Source organism: Chelon labrosus (assembly GCF_963514085.1).
Source record: "Chelon labrosus genome assembly, chromosome: 3".
NCBI lineage: Eukaryota > Metazoa > Chordata > Actinopteri > Mugiliformes > Mugilidae > Chelon > Chelon labrosus.
In genome coordinates this window covers 28,923,036-28,939,340 of record NC_140339.1, presented here as the reverse complement: position 1 = coordinate 28,939,340, position 16,305 = coordinate 28,923,036, and the positions used below count along the sequence as shown (strand labels likewise).

General features: G+C 39.6%; 2 protein-coding genes across 2 annotated transcripts; both read left to right on the top strand.

Moving 5' to 3' along the window:
- The first annotated feature begins 1,697 nt into the window (after positions 1–1,697).
- Positions 1,698–6,656, top strand: snrpa1 (small nuclear ribonucleoprotein polypeptide A'). The gene is made up of 9 exons (XM_084541051.1): positions 1,698–1,865; positions 2,784–2,931; positions 3,435–3,513; positions 3,859–3,905; positions 3,998–4,100; positions 4,371–4,450; positions 4,859–4,934; positions 5,549–5,642; positions 6,384–6,656. Exons 1-9 carry the CDS (start codon positions 1,784–1,786, stop codon positions 6,539–6,541), a joined length of 867 nt encoding a protein of 288 aa, XP_084397177.1. The 5' UTR covers positions 1,698–1,783; the 3' UTR covers positions 6,542–6,656.
- Positions 6,657–8,409: 1,753 nt separating this feature from the next.
- On the top strand, positions 8,410–12,974 carry selenos (selenoprotein S). The gene is made up of 6 exons (XM_084541232.1): positions 8,410–9,068; positions 9,366–9,494; positions 9,936–10,042; positions 10,129–10,215; positions 10,503–10,575; positions 11,229–12,974. The coding sequence occupies exons 1-6, from the start codon at positions 8,957–8,959 to the stop codon at positions 11,306–11,308; spliced, it is 588 nt and encodes a 195-aa protein (XP_084397358.1). The 5' UTR covers positions 8,410–8,956; the 3' UTR covers positions 11,309–12,974.
- The last annotated feature ends 3,331 nt before the right edge of the window (positions 12,975–16,305 follow it).

Genomic DNA, 16,305 nt, shown 5'->3' with positions numbered 1-16,305 from the left:
CACTAAATAGTGAAGGCTATCTCACTCTGATACCTCAAACATAAATTTGGAAATGACAGTTTAAAACAAAAGACTCTGTTACACCCCCTCTGCTTGTTCTTTGCAGCGGCAGTCCAAGAGTCTTTGGATGGTGCACAGGGTTGATTCTCTTAATCAGCCACCTCAGAGTAAGTCACCAGTCTTTTTCTTTTTTTGTCGAGAGCATGAGGTGACAAATTAACTAACCTAATTTCATAATGACTTCATGGTAATAATGCGCTTTGATATGTTGACTCACAAAATGTCACAGACATTCTATCAAACTATTTATGCTGCATGAGAGTAATTGACACTGCCACCTAGAGGTCTAGGCTATTTCTAACTGCTATGCACCGTAACTAGAATAAATACACACAATTTCTGCATTCATTTCAGATAGCAAATTTAGTAAAACACTTGTTTTTTTGACAAATATAGTCCATCAGAGCAGAGTTAGTTATTTCTCTTTTAGTTCTGCATATCTGTCTGATGATGTGATTTGAGTGTTGCTATAACAAAATCCAAGTGAATCACACCGTCTTACTGACCTCCTTGTCCACCTTGAATTTTAGTGCATTTGGTGAACCACTTAATTTCAGTGAGGTAACTTAATTATAATTTGAAGAAGTAATTGTGTTGATGAGATGTTTGATTTGACCAGTCAACAGAAAGTAAGTGTCAGAAGAAGAATTACAAGTAGTGTTAAAATGATGGACGGTCATGGTGTGTTCACGCTCCAGTGTTACACTTGGTATTTACTGATCTCTTAAAATGGGTGAATTCTTTTGTATGGTTTTAATTCAAGCTGAATTAAACTCATGGCAAGCGTTACATTACAGCGTTTATAGGCCTACTATTTACTGGAACAATCACATTCTTGAAAACATTCTCCCTGTTACGTGCATAGTTTTGCTTTAGTAAATCCTAATGAATAAATGGATGCCTGCAGCTACAAAGATGCTGGAAGTTCAGAGGGAATCAGGTAAGCCAAAACATATTTAAAATAGCCTAAAATAACAATTAAATATGGAAGTACGAAAGGTTCCAAAATGCAAAATTAATGTTTGGAAAACAGTTGCTGCAGCTTAAAAGAAGGTTTGTTTCTATATTCAAATTTGAAACACTGTCGATATCTTCTATATCATGTTATTTATTACTGATGCTGTCCTTCTGAAATAACCACACTGAAGAATATATTCAGTATGGCTTATAATCCTGTATCCATACAGACTCAGTGTCAGAGGGCTTGATAACCCACTCACACTTAACACTAGCTGGTTTATAAAGATTCTTACGGTGGTAGACCCTCCACATGAACATGGAAAAACTTTTTGTTTGGATTTGGTCCCATACAGTATTGGTCATTGTCCACTGTGACAATATGTGAAACAAAACACTGGACTGTTGCACCAGATACCCAAAATGCTCTGTTTTCTGCGCAGAAAATAGAATGAAATGGACAATGGAGAAAGGTGAGTTCTCCCAAAAGTTTCCCGAAGTATTTACATCTAATTCTTTAATTAATAGGGCCCCACACCCTTTTAATTCCTGTTAGATTACATACAGTAAAGCGTGCAGTTTGGATCAGTGGCAGGCACCCCTCACAATACTGCCCTCCATCCGCTGGGAGGCGCTATAAGAAACTAAAGGCAATGTCGTCGCCATAAGTGTTCCGGGTAGCGTGTAGCGGTAGCGGCAAAGCACACCTCTCAGGACGTATTGATGCACTAGCAACAATTAGCTAACGTCTTTTTTCGTCCTCATCATGGTGAAGTTATCCGCGGAGCTAATCGAGCAGGCTGCTCAGTACACCAACCCCGTGAAAGACAGAGAGTTGGATCTACGAGGTTAGTTCAACTCTCTTCAGCACAGTAACCTAGAGCTGGAGGGGCCTTGTGTTGGCGCAGCTTCCTCTGGATTTACGCGGGCCTCCTTTAGAACTCAGCTCAAAAGCGTGACCGAAGTGTTGGTACTGTCTGTTATGGACAGCAAAATGTCTTACACGTTAGCGTCATTTACAATAGTTTTAGTAAGTACGTGTAGACTGTGTCACGAGCGACCGGTTGGCTAGCGCCCGGAAGCACGCGACTAACGTGTTACAGAAGCGTTTTAATGTATGAATGTAAAAGACAATAGAGGTATCATCAGGTGTGGGCTGCTGTCGAGTCTTGCAGACCAAGACTGAATAACTCAGCAGGAACTTGGCTATCTCTGTGTGACGTTACTAAATCGTTGCTAATTGAGAACGTATCAGAAAACATGCAGCTAGCTATTGTTAGCATGACTAGCTAACTTAGGCTTAGAGTCAAAGGATAGTGGAAGTCAGTGGATCCTGAGGGGATGCACAAGCAAACTGGAAATATACAAATAAAAAGAGACAGCTATAAGACAAGCTGTAGCTAAAGGACAGGCTGAATGTTTGCTTTTATTCATGAATAAGTGGCATGTGTAATCAGTCAGTACAGATGGTAGATGATTATATTATACATATGACCTGTTATGCATGTATTTAATACCCACTGCCATCTTTTGCACAAATAACTACACATTTGCACTATTGACAGGACTCATTCTCTACTCGGTCACACTACTGCACATAAATTGTTATGTACAGGAGTTATTGTTACATTTATACAGTTATTCTTATTATTCTTATTATTACTGTTATTACAAATTATGCACATCATGCTAGATATCTCATATCCCTTTTTTATTCTAGTTTCTTTAGCATTCTACATTTATGTTTGTTTATTTTGATCTCCCAGGTTATAAAATCCCAGTGCTTGAAAATCTTGGAGCTACTCTGGACCAGTTTGACACTATTGATTTGTCTGATAACGAAATCAGAAAACTGGACGGCTTCCCTTTGCTCAAGAGACTGAAAACACTACTAATGAACAACAACAGGATTTGGTAAGTAGTGGCTACAACAACTGGCTAGAGAGGAATGAATGCATGTAGCTGGTTGATGTGGAATGCACAAATTTAAGAGAATTTCAGTGATTTCCAGAAATCCCAAATAAACCAGGGGTTATATTCATAGTTTGGTTTTATTTCTACATTTGGTCATGTAAAGAGGGTTCACTTTTCAGGTTTTTCAGTAAACGAGTCCTAGTCAGAGACCTGGATATTTCTGAATGGACTGTTATAATCGGAGTCCAACCCGAACCCATAAAAATACCCACATAAGGGAATCCTTGGTTTACGAGTAGATTTATCATAGATCAACTGTAAACAAACTAAACAAACTGAATACTAACTGTCTGCCTTCTGCCTTTTTCTCAATGAGTCACAGTGCATAGCTTTAGACAAGCTCTGGTTTATTTGGTTTACTTGAGCTCTGGTCATTAGATGGTGTCAATGCAGAATCAGTCTTGATCACAGTATGCTTGTAATCTTATGATATGTCGCTCCAGTCGCATAGGTGAGAATCTGGAGCACTGTCTGCCGAGTCTAACAGAACTGGTTCTCACAAACAACAACATTCAGGAGCTGGTGAGTACATTTCAGCAATAAAATTATTTAAATGGCATCTTCTTCTTGGTCTCTCTTCTTTTTATTTTAGAATTTCATCTCCTCTCATTGTTTTGTGTGCATTACATTGTATGTATGTAGTCTTTTACTATTACATTTACAAACACTCCTTAAGCGTTAAGTGTTTGCTTTGTCATTGTGGAAATTTATAATGAGTCCGGAATATAACACACACCTCTCTCTGCTAGTCTCTGGTATTCTCTCATCCCAGTGAATGCCACATGGTTTTAATATGGCTCCCTAGGTAGTAATGTGTCATTTCAGATCTCACTTGTTTTTCTGAGTCTTTGTTCTTTTCCTGTGTAGGGTGACTTGGACACACTGGCTACGGTGAAGTCATTGAGCCTACTCAGGTAGAAATCATCAAGACTCAAAGATACATTTATTGTCTCACGCACTACTCTATCATGATCATACACATTTGTAATAATCACTGAATTTCCAGCTTGCTGAGGAATCCAGTGACAAACAAGAAGCATTACAGGCTCTATGTCATCAACAAAATCCCACAGATCCGTGTGCTTGACTTTCAGAAGGTAAAACTGAAGGTAAGTCGTGACAAGTCTCAATCTAGTCTGAAGTAACATGATCTTATTCAGTGTCTGAGGTACAAAAGCTAAAACTGTGGAAGATTATTCATTGTTCTGTAGAGGTTAATAACATGTTGAACTCTTTCACCCTGGAGTATTTATGCTGTTGAACATCCAAGGAGTTCTGGTGAATTGTTCGATTTCCTGCCACCTCTTGCACCACATGGATGAAAGCTGAGACTGTCATTTTACAAGGGTTTTCACTTTAACTGTGTGATATCGTCATAGGAACGCCAGGAGGCGGAGAAAATGTTCAAGGGCAAACGAGGTGCTCAACTTGCAAAGGATATTGCCAGGCGATCAAAAACGTAAGATTGAAAGTCCGTGTTAGACAGCAGCTTCTCAGAATCACTGGATCCTGGCTGATCAGAGGGGTTAAATACTGTCACCAGCACTCACAGAATGTACCTCACATCATTTCTCAATGCAAGCAAACCACATAAGACTGTGGGGATCTGCACAAAAAGACTATCACTATTTATTTGTGTCTGCAAATGTGGAGGTAATACACTAATTAAGTTTAAGTGGGCACAACAATTTAATCACAATGCCAGAAATATTCACCAGAGTGGTGCTCAGAGCTGCTGTCTTTGGACAATGTATCAGTTTATTTGACCCAAGAAAAGATACTACACATGAGATTGACTACACTGGTTGAGAGGTCAGAGAGGCCCATGTGTGCGCATGTTGTTCACATGAGCTGTGTTTCTTTTTAGATTCACTCCAGGAGAGGCAGCCCAGCCTGAGAAAAAGAGGACGGGGCCGTCTCAAGCGGATGTGGAAGCAATCAAGGTTCAATTCTTATACGTGGCTGTTTTTGACCGTTCGTAGTGAAGAGGCAGATTCAACAAAGATCCTCTGTCAGGACTGAACAGTGGACAGAGCAGATATGTGGCATGTGCTGTAACCATTCAGCCACCACCGTGCTTCCATAGGTTCTCTTATTTGGAGAACCTATATATGTTTTTTAGGGTGTTAAGCTTTTGAGACTTGAACTTTTAATTCCATGTCATCAAAAATGTGCATTGATGGGTGTCATTTAAGAAACAAGTAAAAACAGACACATTTTAAGTAAGGCCTGCTTGCACTTATAAACTAATATCTGTCATGAGTGCTTTTGGTCTGGTGCCAGAGAGCATCCTTGAAGAAAGAGAAGCATCACAGTCACGACAATTAATGACAAACTATATCGCTCAACTGTATTAAACTCATCAATGATAATGATAATTATTGTCAATGATTCCACAACAGCAGTGGAATTTAAGGACAATGCACCGATGTACAAAAATAACCTAGGTGAACATTCAGACCTTTTGCATTGGTCTTGCACAACGCAAATTGGATGACTGAGAATAGAAGTTGCCAGACTGTTTTCTTTGAGGCTTACATGAATGTCTGTATTTCAGAATGCCATCGCTAATGCTTCGTCCTTGGCAGAGGTGGAGAGGTTGAAAGGGATGCTGCAGGCTGGTCAGATCCCTGGCCGAGAGCTCAGACAAGGTCAGTTTGCATGAACACACTTAACCAGAACTGGGGTTTTAAGAGTTTGTGTCAGAAATCTGTACTGAGGAGGTAAGTCCACCAACCAGTCAAAGAAGCAGCTTCTGAATAGGCAGTTGTAATAATAGCAGTAGTTTTAAGCAGTCTATGACAAAAACCTAACCTATAGTGAGCTGATCCTGGTAACAAGTATTATGTATACATAGTCTACATTATTAGTCCTCTGGGTCTTAGAGCTTCAGTTGCTATGGTTTTATGGACACTACTATTGTGCTAATAATTACAATAGAGTGAAGAACAGCAACATGGCGATAGCAAAACAATGATTTGTTGAAACAAGTGTCTAAAAAGATAAATAAAGCCTTGGTCGCTGTGGGTAGTAAGGTTACAAAAACATTAGAGAAAGCTTTATCTCTGTTTGTCTTGGTCATCTTCTTCTATTGAATGAATTCAGTGTCAGCAGGTGTTGGCAACAAAACAACTGCTTTTATATGTCTGGCTGATTCACCACTCCACAGGTGGCAGAATCACTCTGAGCATGTTCAAAGTTCTGTTCAGATTAATGTTATGGGACATGTAAAACACATGATTTCAGTCAGGTTCAATAAATATTGTCCCTTAAGCCAAACTCTTAAACACAGCTACAGAGCTGCAACAAAGAGGAAAAAAAGATGTTTTTATAACCTTATTGTATTTTCAGAGATAGATGATTGAATGGATATATTCTCTTTGTAAAATCAGGTCAGGGTGTGATGGTGGAGGAGGAAGAAGAGGAAGAGGGTGACGCTGCACAGATGGATACACATATGGGTGGAGGTTCTGGGGAAGAAATGAATGAGGGAGACCAAGGAGAGGATCAAGAAGATATGGATGAAGAGCCACACGTTAATGGCTCCTGAGTATGCTGACAGCGTTCTTGTTTATGTTTTTCCCCGTTGATTTCTTGTGTTATACATTTGTTTACCAGGATTGTTTTATTTTGTAAAATGACTTACATTAAACGGATTTCTTATACTTCTGTGAGTGTGACATGTTTCTTTAAATAAGCTGCTGAAATTCTCAGGATGCGACCCATCTATATGCTCTGTAAATCTCCTGTGCAACCTGCAGCACTAAGGTAAAATTTTCTATATTTCAGCACTAGTATTGGTCCATAAACAAATACAAAGAGCACCAAAGACATCTGTGTGGTAGCCCCTTTCATGGGCCCATTTAGGTTTTATCATTATACTGTATGTACAGAAATGTAAGATTTGATAAATGGATAAAATGAGTTCATGCTCAATCCAATAACCATAATGTTAATGTAAATATATGTCTTTTGGACTTTTTTGGAAGCAGATTTGAAAACTCAGTTGTAAAAGTACCCCTTTACATTTATGGTGTTTTTTTCTTTGTCTAGAAAGGGAGACCACAGCAATGGTTATAAACAGTGAGGACAGTGGCCTCAGTAAATGTGAATGTGGCAGAAGTCTGAAACCAGAAGGATTCTTTATAAAGTTTTCTGTCCAACAAAGATGAGCACCAAGATTCTTAGTCGTTGAGAAGAATTGCAACTTCAGAAGTCCTCTGTAGAGATAGGAGAACCTACTACTGACCTATCAGTCAGATTTTCCTGTATGAAATAAAACTCTTTGGACCATACCCAGTGAAGCATGGTGGCAGCGTCATTCATGCTGTGGAGGTGCTTCTGCAGCAGTGGAAAGATCAGTGGGACCCTAGAACAGAGAGATATTTGGTGTATGTCTTCAGTATTTAAATAATCATTAAGTTCACCTGATAAAAAGATTGTTTTTTTACCATCTTGGTACTGCAGTGTCTCTCACCCCCAGGGTAATTTAAGGGTTCAACCAAACTGCTGCTAAACCTTTGCAGTATCTAGAAAACCTGGATACTTCTAGGTGGATGAATGGGCTTTCACCCTAAATGATGGTCAATCATGTTGCTTAACAAGGATAGCTACATCTCTGGACATGGATATTGATGACACCCTCATCCAGAAGGTGGCAGTAATGCAAAAACCGTTACAAAACCTTGAGAAAAATAATTCAGAATTCAGTCTTGTCACTTCCTCAATATGTTAATGAAAACATACAGAAGTGTGAAATACTGTTTCCTCTAGTCCAGAGGTGTCAAAAATATGGACCAAAACCAGCCTGCTACAGGGTCTGATCTGGCTCACAGCATGCATTTGCAAAGTGCGGAAATTACATAGATAACTTTAAATGCAATTTTGCAATAAATGTAATAACTATTCCTAATCTGCCCTCCGTTTTAGTAAAAGTAGTGGACAGAACACCACACCCAGAACTTAAAAGAAGACAACAATGTGCCAAAATTGCACATCTTTTTCTTAAAACATTTCAGGTCAGTCATAAAATGTACTTGTACTACGTTAAAACAAACGGGAAAATGTCATTATGCTATTATGTTACCAGTCCAGCCTGCTTGAGATCAAACTGGGCTCTATGTGGTTCCTGAACTAAAATGTGTTTGAGACCCCTGTTCTAGTCCCACTGTGCTAAATAAAATAGAATATCCACTGTGGGATGAATAGAGGATTATCTTATTGTCTTACACAAGAGGAATCTATTAGTGGAACATTTAACAAATAGCATCAAAAAAGAGGCCAAAAAAATCCACCTTTTTTTTTTTTTTATTTTAACTTTTAAACAACATAATATGAGAGATACAAGACAGGGTATACGTACGGTATACATCAAGCAACATGACAGTCAGTTTGGTAGAGTGTAATGTAAGTATACTATCCATTTTAGTGTGGAAAACTGTAAACCTGTGGATATGTGACCAAAATAAACAGGTGTATGGACATTGTGCACTGCTTTTTTGTAGCTAAAAAGCACAGCTCGAGGAGGTAGTCCACAAACTACACAACGTGGTGACGTCAGAGTCGCTACGTCCCGTACTACAGGCCCGCTTGAGCGGCAACCTCCGAGTCTGCGTCTTGACTATGGTCTGGGACTGTGCTATGCATAGACCACATGTACATAAGTCTATGGTGCTATGGTACCGCTCCCGCTCGCTACGTTCTCTGATCGGGCCGCCTCTGATTTTGCATGAGGGGGCGTGGCCTCTCTGTACCAATATGGCGTCCGCGTGGCTACGTATTGCTACGTAAGCGCGTCATGCAGCCACCACGTCATCCCAATGATCTGCATTTTAGCTAGCCAGTTCTAGCAAACACTACTGACACTGTATCCACAACGATAACTAACTTACAGAGTCGACACCGTTTGCGCGCCAGCTCGGTACACGTCAATAGCCTTAAGTAGACGACGTGTATTATATTATTTATGGATGAAATGGATGATGTAGAGATCGAAGACGTCAATGACGATGGGACGCCTTTTCGAGTGGAGAGAGCTTCCATAAAAAACCAAGATCTGAATTCCCTAATCATAACTGGTAACTTGACACGATCACAATGACCAACGTATTAATGGCTAAATTTACTTTATGTTATTTATAATTGAACTGAACTGAAGCAATGTCAGTAGGTAAATCGCTCTATACAGTTAAAAACGATCGTGTTTCCAGTGTAGCTTGTATTTATGATATGACGTTTTATTTTTCATGTGAAATTATGAATTAATTGTGTCCATAACAACTTAGTGTATGAATTATGAAACCTCAATACTGAGCAACATACCGGTCACTTCATGTAATATTTTACTTCCTGTGTTTTGTCACGGCCCCCAACAGCGGGAGAGTTTGTGTCCCAGTATGGTTGGTACCTGCTGGTTGTGACTGGGGTCATCTACCTGCTCATTCAGTACCTGAGCAAGAGGAGGTCCAGCCAGAGCTCCAGCAACCCAGCCCCACAAACAGAAGGTCAGCCCCGAAGTCTTTAAGTTGCCAAAACAGAAGTTGTATCAGCAACATGTGTCATATAGATCTCTGTATTATAGAAAAACTACACTGTCTTTAGTGTGTTCATACGCACTTTATTGTTCCTGAAATTGTTGGGTTACAGCTGTCATGCTTCTCAGTCCACTGATCGTCAAACACCACTCCCTGTGCATTTGTAAACTACATTTAACTGTAGGGCAGCATGACAGTTAAAAATTGAATCTGTTATCAGATTTTCTTATTACCCAACCAGCTTAATGAAAATTTAACTGATACATTTCTTTTATTCTTTCTGAGGCCACCGCCCTATATCCCAAAGATATTCACTTCACATGTTATGGATGAAATGTTCAAAAATATTCTACCTGTGCACTGCAAAAGCCATGCGTTCATTTGACCAGGATTTTATTATTTGATATAAAGATGCTGTGTTGGTGGAAAAAAGGCACCAGGCTCTGGAAGCAGCCCGGAGAAAGATGCAAGAGGAGCTCGATGCGCAAGCAGCCATCTTTAAAGAGAAACAGAAACAGGTGCAGTAGTTAAATAGAAACATTTAAAAGCATGATGGTGGTCTCTCTACGACCTAAACAGAATGTTTAATGTGTTTTGTGTGCAGCAAGAAGAAGAGAAGAGGAGGCAGAAGATAGAGATATGGGAGAGTATGCAGCAGGGAAAGAGTTACAAAGCAACAAAGCTTTCCCAGGTGAGTTTAAAGTTCGGCCATCTGTAACGTTGTGACTTTTATGGATACATTAGTTTAACTTTTCAAACAGAGGAGGAGTTATTGTACTCGGAGAAAGTGTCCACACTAGTTTTTTCCAAATCATTTCAAGTTTACCACTTTAGCAACGCCTGACTAACAGTATGATTTTAGCAATAGCATCTGCTCTCAGGTGACTTCTTGAGTATGAAACTGTGATTTGATTGTGAATGTCGACCAGGTGTAACTACGAGAGTACTGAAGTGTCTGATTAACACATGTCACTGTAGGCCACAGAAGAGGAAAGCTCATCAGCAACAACGCTGAAACCAAAGACGAACAAGAGGCCGCTTCGTGATGCTGGTATGTACTTCACTGGACATGATCTGGATCAGTTGGCACCATAGACTGTATGACAGAACAGCTCCTCTAAAGTGAAGCCAAAACAAAGTAGAGCTCCCCTTAGTGGCTGGCTGCAGTACATGTCATGAGCACCCCACCCATGTTAGTGGATGGGACTTGGGCCAAACTGTCAAGTCATTTTTTTCAAGAATAGTTTCTGTCATTTAGGAAGTTGATATGATGCCGAGGTGTATTCAAGTGTCCATTTTTCTGAGAAGTTTAGTTTTCAATAGTTATGACAAGAAAATTTCCCCTACGTGGGATAAATAAACAATGCCTTATGTCTTATTTGACGCTATAGAAACAGGATGTGACCTCATAACTACCAGTTGCCATGTCAAGTGCTCTATGAAGCAATCCCGTAGGACCCTGAGAGTAGGAAAAAAAAAAAAAAAAAAAATACTGTCTATTTCTTTGGAACTGGTGGAGGTAGAGCAGAGCACAGTATTACAGTGAGTCTAGAGGAATGTTTACTGCCTGTTTAGTTGCTGGTTTAGTTGTGGCTCTTTATTATCTCTCCTATCTTTATATCTGGTCCTTCTGTGTGTTAGCAGTGCTTGAATGGTGTCACCTGTACCAGTTGTCTGCAGCCTTTTCTTCTGCTTGTCTTTCAGGCTACAGTCCCCTGTCGGGACAGGGAGGAGGCTCCTGCTCCTTCAGACCTGGCAGGAGAGGGCCGTCATCTGGTGGATGAGGCTAAAGAAGGTTGGAGACTCTGGTCTGTATGACCTCTGACCTCTGACCACCTGACGTGCACGCTGGCTGACTGAACCAAGCTGATAATGCCACAAGGCTCATACCTCATTTACATTTCTTGCTTTATACCCCTGTTGTGTTGATCAGTTCTTTAACTGCACATGCCAGCTATCTGGTTTTATTTTTCTTTAATTTACTTTCTCATCTCTCTGTGCTGTTGAGCATAAAAAATATATTATCTTCAGTCATGCTGTTAAGAGGTACATGCATTGTGCAATTGAAAGCTTGTCATGAAGCCATTCCTGTAAATGGTTTATAACCACTAGGTTTGGCTGATGAATTCCACAGTCAGTGTGTTTTTCTGATATATTTCAATGTGCTTATCAGCGTGTGGCACTATAGCTTTAGAGTTTACATTACTGCAAAAGTTTTAGCTGGTGGACGACATTTAATTACAGGAAATGATTTTCAACATTCTGATTATAATGTCAAAATGTAAAGAGGTCCTGTCCATTGTTATGCACATTTTTATGCAATAAAGATAGTCACCAGGAGTTTTAATTTGTCCAGCTGGTTCAGGATGGTGTGAAGATGCAACATGCTAGCCTGGAAGCAAGACCAACTTCCCAGCCTACAAACATTTTGTGTCGGAACCTTGTTCTCAAGTCTCTCCGTTGGGATTTTGCTCCGGCAAAGATCTGCTGGGCCAAACAAATCATTTGGGTAGGCTTTATGTGAGGATGGACACAAGAGTAACACCATTGTAGTCATACATGTGAACTCGGGGCCATGAAGTTAAACGCGTTTACAACACAATGGGACTCTCCAATTGCGTGCAGAGGTATTTTTCTTTCTCGAAACACACAATAATGAAATCCAAATGGTGTGTTAGCTGACTCATATTCTATTAAGAATTGAGTAAGAATTGTGGGGTGTTCCTCTTATGTGCACTATACACTGATCAGCCACAACATTATGACCACTAAGTAACATTGACCATCTTGTGACAATCCAATGTTCTGGGAAACTTTCGGACCTGGCATTCATGTGGATGTTACTTAGACATGTAGCACCCACCTAGACCAGACCAGACACCCCCACCCCATAGCAATGACACTCCTTGATGGCAGCAGCCATCCCCAGCAGGATGCAGCCTGACACAGACACACACACAAAAACACTTTCTGTTGCCCGACTGCACAGGACACCCTCAGAAGACCCATGTTCATTCTCTGATGAGTCACAATTATACACAGTATTAGGAAGGTGGTCATAATGTTCTGTCTGATCGGTCTATGAGCATATAAGCACTTACTTCAGCTTTATTCATCCTGAAGTCTGAGATAGGACTTTACATAATGGGATGAGTTGGTCATAAACACTGAAAGCACCGGGTGCAGTGTGTTAGAATTCTTTAATGTTATGTAGATTTGCAGTTCTGCATTAATGTGGCTAAATGTCCTGAAAGAGAAACGGGTAAATGGACTGTCTAAACACTCTACAAGCACTACTACCCCTTAGGGCCATCATGGGGAAATAACGTTCAACTTCCAGTTTAAGCTGCAACAACCACAGTTTGAACTGAGTTGCAGAGATACCTTAAAGTGTAATGTCACTGTGGGCTGACTTTAAAAAATAAAAATAAAAAGTAGGCCTACTTATCATTTTGAAATATGTTTTTGTATTCATTAAAGTTAGTTCGCCAGCTGGGCTGCAGCATCTGTTTCTTTTAGACTTCTAGAACAGATTTTTAATTTGTCATATCAAGTTTGTTCTTCCAGTGAGAAACACGCAGCTCCATGTTTATGACTGGTCATTTGGTGCCAACACTGTCCTTTTTTATGTGAACACACCCGTATTTACTGTAGATTGGGAAGTTGATAAACGTCCATTGTGAAACATGCGTACATACTGAATGATTGTGGTTGTTCGGCCTAGTGAAGCCAGGTAACAAACACATAAACTGGGTATGCGGAACTTGCTTAATGGTACTGGATCACAGCCCATGGTTATTTCCTTTGAACTCCTTTGAACCTTTCAATATCTCAGGAACTTTATTGGCAATATTTCACGAAGAAATAGAGATGTTTGTGCCTAAACTCAGATTATTACATAGAATTCATTGTTCTGAGTGCGAAAGTGTCTTAAGCGATGAGTTGAATGGCAGGTGGTGTGCTGTGTTTTGGCAGGATAATCCAGAGGCACTAAAGTTGAGGTATGATTCTTCTGTCATTTAAAGACAAAACACTGTTTGATTCCTCATCCATTACAGCCACCATTTAATTTTTTATTTCTCACCCCATGCCCAGCACAGGCCCACATGGTTGCAGGCCTTAGGGATTACTACGCCTGTACTCACAGAATATGGAGTTACAATATGTAACCATCATTGTGGTGAAGTCTCGTATTTATTCTGTATTTCAGTTACATGTCATTGGCTCTCAGTTGCCATCTTATTCTCTTTTAATAGCTCAGTTAAACAATATTTAGCTTCTGCAAATGTTTCTTAGACAGGAGTAGAAGAGTGTATTTCTTTGAAACTGTACTGAACAATTGATTCATTTACATTTGGTGTTCTGGTGAGTGTTTCCAGCAGCAGAACAGTGATAACAGTGGTTAGGTTCACTGGTGATAGAATCACCAGTGAACCTAACCAGCATGTCTTTGGACAGTGGGAGGAAGCTGGAGTACCCGGAGAGAACCCACGCAGACACAGGGAGAACATGCAAACTCCACACAGAAAGGCCCAGTCGGCCCATAGATTACAACACTTGTTATTAAAATCAATTTTGCACTGGTTTAGGTTAACACAAAAAGAAAATCCATATCATTACAAGTTATACTTATAAGTGCAAGTGCCAGCAAGTAGTAAGCAGAAAAGTGAGACTTCCTCTTAGAAACGATACAGATAACACACACCTGATGTATATTTACCCTGATTCTCTTCTGATTATAACCCACAATCCGTCATGCTTGGATGCCTCACAACAGTCCAGGTGATGGTGATGATTCACCCTTTTTGCTTTGTAGTCTTTGCAGGCTTCCGCACTTTACAGTCCTCTCATAAACCCTGCATTTCCTCCGAGTTCGCTTTGAACAGACTTGTGTGTACCTGATGATTTGTCAACTCAAGGCTAGTTTCTCCTTGCTTTGTTTTGGGCCCCACAGAGCTTCAAAGCATTTTAAAGTGAAGGTCTTGATCTTTTTCATTTTCCGTCTTTCAGGTTCAGTGAAGTGAAAGCAGCATGGAACAAGGATGTGTAGGTTTAACTATGAACTACTCGGTAATACACTGTGTATATAATGATGTAATACATCATACAGCTTCCTGTAATGTTCCAGGAGAAATTGTATTTCTGGGGCGAATGTCATGTCACTTTATTTAACTGCCATCAACAAATCCTTTCAGCGGTAAACTGATATGGACTGAATTAAATTCTTTAGTTCCTGTTGCCTCCAACAGTATAAATGTATGTAAGACAGTTGGGAAAAGAACTGACGCTGTCCAAAAGCAAGGGCAGCAATGATAAAGTGCTGCCAAACTTGAATGACATGAAGAATTAAAGCCTCAAATATTTTAGCTGAGGCTATATTTTACAGAACTGTGCACTTTAGATGTTTACATTCTTATCCCGTATTCATCCTACAGCAGAACAATGACCCCAGTTATTCATCAAGAATCACTATGAGTGATGAATCAATGAGGTGATGAAACAGATGGAGCCACCCATCAGGAGGCAATCTGGGAATATACCGAAACACAAAACAAATGAGGACATCTAAATCCACTTAAGGTCTGCATGTACCTTGGTGATGTTTTGAATGCAAAAAGGTGATTAAACTTCGATTAAATTCGCATTTACTTTTAATGTATTACTAAAAACATTTACATCCTTTTTTAAGCATCCTCACATCCTTCCAGGTGTCTAAATCTTCTATCACAGTAAGATAAGAATTTGATAAGAATTTGAACAGAAGAAGGTAGAAGTGCTACCAAATCTTCAAGGTGTCAACAAGGACAAAAAAAATAATAAAAAAAAACCTATATGGTGAGTGTCTTGACACGTTTCGGTGTACTTTACACACACCATATTAACAAGAATCACTAAAATGAAAAGGAATGGTGTGGTCTGTGATCAATATGTTAATCTCCATTTGAAAAAACTGTTATGTTAGCCACAAAGTATTTATTTGCAGTTGGATCGCAGTGTTAGTTTTAAACAATCTAATAGTACTAAAGTTCAACAATTTTCGTTATTAATGGTTGTGAAGGAGCAAGAAAACCCTCAGCTACTCTGTAACCAACACATAATAGTTTTCACCAGACAGCGGCTTGTTGCAGTACACCACTATAACCACACAGGGGAGCTCGAGATCACAGAGTTGGCATGCTGCATTTGTGGCCGTTCTTCTCTTCGGGATTCTTTTGTCATGTTTTGTATCACGGAGCACAAAAAGTTCATGTTAGGAAAATTCTACATAAAGCAACAACATAACCAATTAATAACACTATAGAATAAAACATGTAAATACAAATATGTTTATTACATGCGTTTCTCTATATTTAATCTTTACACGCCATCAATACATTTCTTAATTCTTTAAATAAGAAACAATAATGAAACAGTTATTAGTCTTGTTTCAGTTAAGTTTGCAACAGAAACCCTTCAGGTTCCGTCTATTAAACATTCAGCCAGCCTTTTCAATAATTAATTAAGTAAAAGAACATTTTCAAGAAAAAGCTTAAGACATATTAAAAAAGTTAAAAATCCACCGTGCAGCTTCAGAGTTAATGGCAATTATTACTGCATTTCTCTTTAAAGATTAAGGCTGAGCAAACACCTCTAAGTTTCAGATTCCTATGGTTTCCTATAACACTTGAACGCAGCATGAATGGCTTGAAAGGATTCATCCAGTCAGCCAGTCAGAGCGCTTCTACGGAAATTCCGTTGGGTCAAACTTGCTGTTAAACCCTTCGCGATCAACGATCGTCGG